Consider the following 7,793-nt stretch of genomic DNA (forward strand, 5'->3'; position numbering starts at 1 on the left):
ATATTATGCTCCATCCTATTTTTTTTCTTTCCCCTATCGTTTTAGCATCTTTTTTTTTAACACAAAAACCACTAGCACATGTTTGCCCCATTACTTGTCATAGCAATACACATCACATTAACAAGGAAAAGAATCAGTCAGTGGCACATTAACATACACATTGTTATAAATTAATAATTGTATAAAATTATCTACTATATAACATGCACATATTAATTTTTATTAGAGTTCATTTTTAATTATTAATAATTATTAATTTATCCAGAAATTAAAACCTCTATAAACGAATAGATTTTCATTGTCCCAACATTATTAATATAAATAGTTTTACCGTAGTTACAAGAAACTTGACGTCCTAAACAATCACACTATATTATTTAAGGAAAAAAATCTAATAAACCAGTATATATATATATGTTAATCATATGACTAACTTTTCTACCATTTGTATATCATAAGGTCTGCTGTAATTATTTCGCGCCTCAAAATTTTGTTTTCTTTCGTAATGGACTAATGGTCTACTAATATCTAACTTTCGTTAACCGTTAACTCGATCGCTTTAATTGAACAGATACAATTTTTGCTTGTAATTTAGTATGTGAAGCAACTAGCTAACATAGACATAGTATATATGATATTAATACTGATCGCCTTAGGAACACTAATTGCATTTACTTAAAGCCAGATAAATACATTTACTTATACAAGTTTAGACATCAGTAACAGTTCGGGGAACGATAATTATTTAATACATGATCACCAACCAACCAATCATACATCGTCTATATACAGCTTTCTTTATTCATCCTATTACGCATAGTTACGTAATTATACATGTCTTAGCCGGTGGTAAGGACTTGGACGACGATACGGTTTCTATCAACCCTAACCCTGACCCGGTTGCACCTGAAGTCTCCGGTCACCGGAGTTCTATCCAAAATCACGACAACATCGACGCTGGTGTTCTCTCTCTCTATCACCGAAGCCGCATAGTCTCCATTTGTTCCCACAAGCTCCGGCCACGAGTTCTTCCCTGCATGCGGTCCACGTTAGATCGGTCAATCATTTACGTTTGGCATGTTAGAGATCATAATTAGCTGATGTTTGGGTAAATAAAAACAAAAACACATCACCATGGCTTGATCGACCATGCATGACATAATAACCTCAATGAAATAAACTTTAAATTCTTATTTTCCTCTATATGATATGGATGAAACTTCAAATAGACTGTGAAATATGTAAAAGTATATATAAAACGAATTTTAAATGATTTGAAGCCAGCCATATCTAACGGAACATTAACTATAAAGTATTTAGTCCACACTAATTAATACAGAATCATATCATAGCTCGTATATTATAATCTTCGGAAACTTTTGTCTAAATAAAATGCACAATCTGCAAACTGACGATATATATTGAGCGCAGTTAAGTAATTTGAATTCAAAAGCCAAAACTTTGACAAAACCATCCTTTAATAGGCCCTTTTCACATTAATAATTTATTTGATAAAAGCTTAATTATTATTTTTTGTTAAGCTTTTGAAAAGTGTAGTTGTATAATCGATATTTAAACCTTATCGAGAACAAGATAACTACGGTTCTTTTTAAGGTAAAGACAATGTCGTTAGGAACGCTGAATGGTTTCTGTTTACAACGTTATATGTGATATTGCATTTGATCTTATTCATCTGATTTTCATTTTTAAAACGTTTTAACATTAAAGAAAAAAAAAACAATAATACCCAAAATATGACATTTGATGTTGCAACTCTTTAACGTCAAATTTTGTGAAATTGTCACTTAGCCAGATGAAATGACGAAAGTGTCCTATAGAACTTATACAGTACATGCCAATTTATGTCGAAGTACAACAATAATTTAAAACTTTAGTCATAGTTTAATAGTCAATCTAATATGGTTGATATATGGTAGTGTACATACATATCGAGCTTTCCTATGCATGCTTTAGGGTGTCATAAAACATTAACATAATCATTATATCCTTTTCTGCTATAGAAGATGATAATTTTAAAATTATGTCAGCAGGAAAGCTGAACAAAAATTAAAACCATAACTATCCTATATACATACTACGTTCTTTTGTAAATGATCTTTTAGACTAATGCACACAAATTAAAATGTCATTTAATTTTTGTTTATTTCCAAACAACAACATCATCCAATATTACCACCTAACCAAGCTTTGTAGTAGCTTATATAGCAAAGAAAAAAAAAAAAAAAATTGTTAGCAAAATAGTGTCGTGATAAACTGAACCATATATAATATTAGAATTACACATAAAACCGGAACCGCTAATCAAATGTGTAAACGTATAGAGAAATTTTGTTGGTGTCATCGCAACTTAATTTAATTTCAGTTGATAATTAACCCTCATTGATAATGTATTATACTAACTATAGGCCATTTTCGAAAGTATTTCACTGGTCGGCCATTTAAGGTAGTGACGAAAATTGTCCACATAGAGTTAGACGATAAAATGCAAACTCAACAGTTTCCTCAACATCCAAGAGCATGGAAGTCAAACAAAAAACAGAGAGCTTCTTGATTCATAACCTTTAATAGTTGAAGTAAGCGAGGTTGATCTAATTATATATTGTTGTTGAGAACACCATGTCTATTGAGTATGTAATCTAATAACGTTGTTGCTAGTATAGATATATATATATATATATATATATATATATATATATGGTCGGATCTGTTTTATATTCTCCCAATCACACGGCTAATTTTAGCTTATAGAGACTGTGTTTACTTTTTATTTATTTACTCAAAGTTGTGTGTTTACGTGGGATATGATATTAATGAAAACAGAATAGAAGAGACTAGAATCGAGCTCTTTGGTCTCGATTTCGTCTCTCATTCCAGTAATTATTTTTTCGATTTTGACCAAAATGGAACGTATAGTTTGCATATCCAAGTTTCCCATCTAAGGGCCCATTACGTTCTTGTAAAATTTGTTCCGGTTACATTTCCGTTTGTCTATTTTGTAAATTTCATACATGTCGATGAATATAATAACGGGATATTCGAAACTCACAAAAAAAAAAATAACTTTTGAATAAAACAGTTAAAATAGTAATACTGTGGGCAAATGCTATACAGCTTCGTTAATCTTTTCCCGAGAGTGTGTTTTTAGTTTACATATAGAACTTTAGGTTTAGGGGGTAGTTTTGTCCATTCATTTATCATGTCAGAAATTGTGGAGTAGCCACCAAGTCTTATTTCTATGGACCTACTATTTTCTTTATTGGACATGGATCAAAATATAAAAGGCCCATAGAATTCATTCTGATTCAAATTTTAAAGAAACAAAAAAAAAAAAAAAAAAAAAAGCCAACCAATGGTTTGGAGATTTTAGCAATAACCAAGAACCTAAAATTTAACTCAAAAAACAAAGTCCTCAATTAAATAAAAAGAACCATGGTTGTTAATAGTAGAACAAAAGAAACATGGAACTAAAATAATTGAACAAACTAAATAAGCAGCTAGCTACTCCTTACTCTTCTCCATTTTCTTGACTTTGGGAAAAATTATGACTCTCCGAGGCTGACTGAAATATGTGACGGCACATAAGCTAAAAATATCCCAAAATATTCTAATACCAAAACGCACCAAAGAAAAAGTAGTTTTGGTTCGATCCCAACGTACAAAATCTGCTATTTCAAACAGGATGAACAAACATACAATGACGTGTTCCCTTTTCACTCGAGAGAGTTTTGATTCATCAATTTTTGTCTAAGACGACTTAGAAAACACTTCACTTTAGGGAAACATGAAGTAATCCATCGGTCAAGATATTCAACAAAAATAATCGTCCATAACCAGCCGACCAGTAGATGTAGCAAATTTTGAGGTGACCTAAGAGTTTCCATTGATACAACACGTAAACACATGGCTAAAACCTGCTATAGGGAAGAATTATTATTATTATATAACCAAATAAAAAGCAAAATATAATTGAGAGAAGGTGAAGAGCAAAGTTATTAATTAACCTTCTCTGTAAGCGTCATTGCTAAGCAACTTTCTAACTTTTCTTAGGTCTTCTTAGGTCTTGGCATGGGTAATGGTTTCACTTCCTCAATTCCTCTTTATATAATTATTAATTATGGTGAACACAACATAATGAATTTTTCTATATATAAAAAAAGGAAAGGAGCCTTCATTGTTTAAAGAAAAATACCAAAAATATGTTGTCGGTCGTGAATATATATTTGAAGATTTGGAAAAGGTATATTTCGTCTTTCTTTTCTTATTTTTTCTGTTTCTGTATATTACTTCTAACTCAAAGCATGCATGATGCATTGATCTAACATGGGGTTTCATGGATTTAGATTAGGGTTTTAATAACTAGACTGTACGTATCCTATGCAAACCAACTCTTTTGTGCGGTTAAAAAGAAGGAGCAGCAACAAATTATGTTGGAATGTTATGAATTTACGAAAGCAGAGAGACTACAATATAATCGAGCTCTTTTTTTTTTCAATTCAGTGGGACATAATTGAACATATATATTACTGAAACCATCTTTTTTATGTTTTTGGTTGCAAACTCTTAGAACATGACAGCGAGACCAAGAGCAGTTGATAAATCAGACAAAAAGGCAGGCAAATCCTCGGCTGATGCTGCCGTCACAAGCTTCCCATCAGTTACACATCCCTCTGATTCAACAGCCTCGCCTCCAGCCACCTTCACCACCACCTTCATCCCCTTCCCACTCGCGCATCGCTTCCCCTACAAATTCATAAAGAGAAACTTCTAGTGACCAAGAAAAAGCTTACTAGCTAGATTCGACAAGTAGGACTTTATATAAACATTGGGATTGCCATTGTATCCTCAATCTACCTTTATACATAGAAAGCCAACATCACATTTTCTATAGCCGATGCATTTAGAAATCACGGTTCACTACCAGATTAATTACTATCCCATTCAGTACAAGTTTTGTTGTTCTTTCGTGATCCAGAGGTATGCAATACTATTCCCTATAACTACATTCTCTGTTTTGACAGAGCTCATCATATGAAAGTTTAAAGATAAAACCTACTCCCAAAAGAAAAGACAAGTTACCTTAAGAAGACCAGTGGCTGCAAGAAGCAATTTACCCTGTCCAATAGCTGCAAAAACCTTATCTTTCTCCGCAAACTTCTTAACCAAAGCAACAGCCTTTTCATTCATAACCAACAGCTCAGGTGATCTCCCTCCTGGTACCACTACACAGTCATAATCATCGACACACACATCATCCCACGATGCAGTCACAAAGAAGTTATGCCCACGCTTCTCTGCAGGAATCTGTCGTCCCTCCTCAAGATCATAAACCGCCGTTGCACACACCTCTCCTTTCTTCTTGTTTGGTGTCACTGCATCCACTTTACAACCTAATGCTTGAAGTGCTCTAAACGGTACATTGACCCCATAGTCTTCTACATAGTCCTTAAAAACCCCAACAACAAAACAAAACAGAGTAATGCTCAATGAGTCTTGATGATCCAAAACTAAAGATTAAACATTTTACTAAGGAATTGAGAAGCTCACCCCAATGAGGAAAAGCACAGAAGCTTGATCCTTCTTCAAGCTCGAGACTTTGGCACCAAGAGATTCAAGCAAAACCTCAATCCCGTGACCAAGCGTAGGCCAACCAACCATACTCACAAAGCTCCCGTCTTTAACGCAGTCGGTGATCTCGAACATGCTCTGTATCCCAGGCTGCTGCCACCACTCGCCACCGGAGAGCTCGATCAGGGGCTTCATGCTTTCAAACGCCGTGCATTTCACGCCGCCGGCGAGGACTCCGGCAGCCAGCAGCATAACCTGGCTGTGGCAGCTTGTGAAGATGAGCTTCTTGGACTCGGCGAATCGCGCAACGAGTTCGACGCACTTCTCATCGGCGCTGAGAATCTCCGTGAATCGTCCTCCTGGGATGATGATGACGTCGTAATTCTCGGGTATGACGTCATCGAAATTAGCGTTTAAAGTTAACTGGTCAACGACTAGCTCCGTGTATAGCTTTTATTTAATACAAAGATAAACATTATTTAACGAAGAAGATATGTAATTCGAAAATTTTAAATAGGCCAAGTTCTCCATATGAGATTCACACAAATAATTATAAATACGTATTTTCTTTTGGGTTTATAATTATTTGAAAATTTTATTATTTAACAAGATTAAAAAAAATATTATTATTATTACTATTATTTAAAAATAATAATGATACGCCCAGCTTCAAAATATTAATTATTATTTAACGAAGAAACGTAATTCAGAAAAGAGTACGTTATTGAATAATTATTAACCAAAAAACTACGTAATTCGAAAAAATTAATGAAGATTAGTGTAAATTGGAACCTCGAGACCCGAGAAATCGTGGGCAGACATAACGCAGCGATCACCAGCGGTGCGGTTTGGCGAAACGCAGTGAACGTTAACGCCAAATGATTGGAGGATGTAGAGAGGAACCATCGTCTCGTAGGCTTCCATGTAGTCTCCACATAACAGCAAAGCTGATTTCTGAACCGTCGTCGATCCCATTTTGCTTTAAATGTTTTTGAATAAGACAATGTAAGTAGAACTAATCTGTTTTTATACTTATGATTTGACATGTGGGACTTTTGCATCACCCACCAACTCACTCCTTGTACCTACATTTTTAGACAGTTTCAAAGTCTAAGCGGCGAAAAGTCCATATTACTTAATATCCCAATTTTATATTGGTGTTATAATTGAACGTCAATCATGACTTTCAATGGTATATTATATTTTCTGTATACTTTGGACATTGACTTTGCATACCATGCATGTTGAAATCTTTACATCTATCCACTTGGTGGGTTTACGAAATCCTACTGTGGAGAACTTTAGCTATATGAATCTCACATTCTTGGAGTCTGGATTCTAGAGCATGCGGGCTTCAAGGAGGTGTATGGGTTACAAGGAATTTGTCTGCATGAAGCATGTGTACATGGAATTTAGTCGTGGAAAGGTTTAAGTTACGGCAAGCTTGGGCCACGAAAACAAATCTAGACTATGGGGAGTTTGGTATGCTACGAGCTTAGCATATCAATTAAGGTAATATACAATGATATTATCTAAAACTTTTATGTTAAGAATTTTTAAATAAAATATTCATATTTAAGGAAAACTAGTTCATTTTAGGAATGGACAAAAAAGCTTTGTCAACATAAACGTATTAATTAAAATGAACACAATATGACCCCCATTGGCCATTTTGAAACGTTAATTTCAAGATTTCACATTTCTAGGAATATTCTAAATATATTATATCTCTATTTCATTACCAGTTATTAACAGACATTTAACTTTCCATATTTTTCAGTTTGACCCATTTGTTTTGTAGAAAGCAAATAGTTCAACAAATTTTACATAAAGTAAAAAATATTATAAATAAAACCACATTGCATAACCTTAATACAAAAAAACATACTCCTTATGTTCTTTTTTACTTGATTTTCTAAGCTAAACTTTTTGTTCTAAATTACTTGATTTTCTCACATAACAATGTAAAATTATTTATGTTTTTATTGGTTTTTGCAATTTATATTATGCAGCTTGTTTTTTTTATTGATTGAATTGTGTTGAATTAGATATGAAATGGTGTTTTTATTTTAAAATAAGCAAAAATTAAATGGTTCTTTAGAAAAGTATGGAGGGAGTATATATCATGATTCAATTGAAGACAAATTTCTTCCACGAATGATATCTAATGTCAGTATTAATATGTCTTTTAAGTTTTTCTATTTAAC

General features: G+C 33.4%; 1 protein-coding gene and 1 pseudogene across 1 annotated transcript; both read right to left on the reverse strand.

The window, feature by feature from the left end:
• Positions 1-830: 830 nt before the first annotated feature.
• On the reverse strand, positions 831-1,049 carry LOC147946283 (protease inhibitor HPI pseudogene; annotated as a pseudogene).
• Positions 1,050-4,443: 3,394 nt separating this feature from the next.
• LOC104782338 (DJ-1 protein homolog E) lies at positions 4,444-6,597 on the reverse strand. Its single transcript, XM_010507239.3, has 4 exons — positions 6,379-6,597; positions 5,566-6,036; positions 5,098-5,463; positions 4,444-4,761 (listed from the first exon to the last, which is right to left on the reverse strand). The coding sequence occupies exons 1-4, from the start codon at positions 6,559-6,561 to the stop codon at positions 4,582-4,584; spliced, it is 1,200 nt and encodes a 399-aa protein (XP_010505541.1). The 5' UTR covers positions 6,562-6,597; the 3' UTR covers positions 4,444-4,581.
• Between the last annotated feature and the right edge of the window lie 1,196 nt (positions 6,598-7,793).

The sequence above is a fragment of the Camelina sativa genome, chromosome 4 (assembly GCF_030686135.1).
Source record: "Camelina sativa cultivar CO46 ecotype springtype chromosome 4, ASM3068613v1".
NCBI lineage: Eukaryota > Viridiplantae > Streptophyta > Magnoliopsida > Brassicales > Brassicaceae > Camelina > Camelina sativa.

Excerpts from the sequence above, each read along its gene's own strand:
- LOC104782338 (XM_010507239.3), bottom strand. The coding sequence starts at position 6,561 with ATGGGATCGACGACGGTTCAGAAATCAGCTTTGCTGTTATGTGGAGAC. Across the intron at positions 5,464-5,565 it reads CTGTGCTTTTCCTCATTGGG|GACTATGTAGAAGACTATGG; the intron begins GTGAGCTTCTCA and ends GGGGTTTTTAAG. Across the intron at positions 4,762-5,097 it reads CAGCCACTGGTCTTCTTAAG|GGGAAGCGATGCGCGAGTGG; the intron begins GTAACTTGTCTT and ends ATGAATTTGTAG.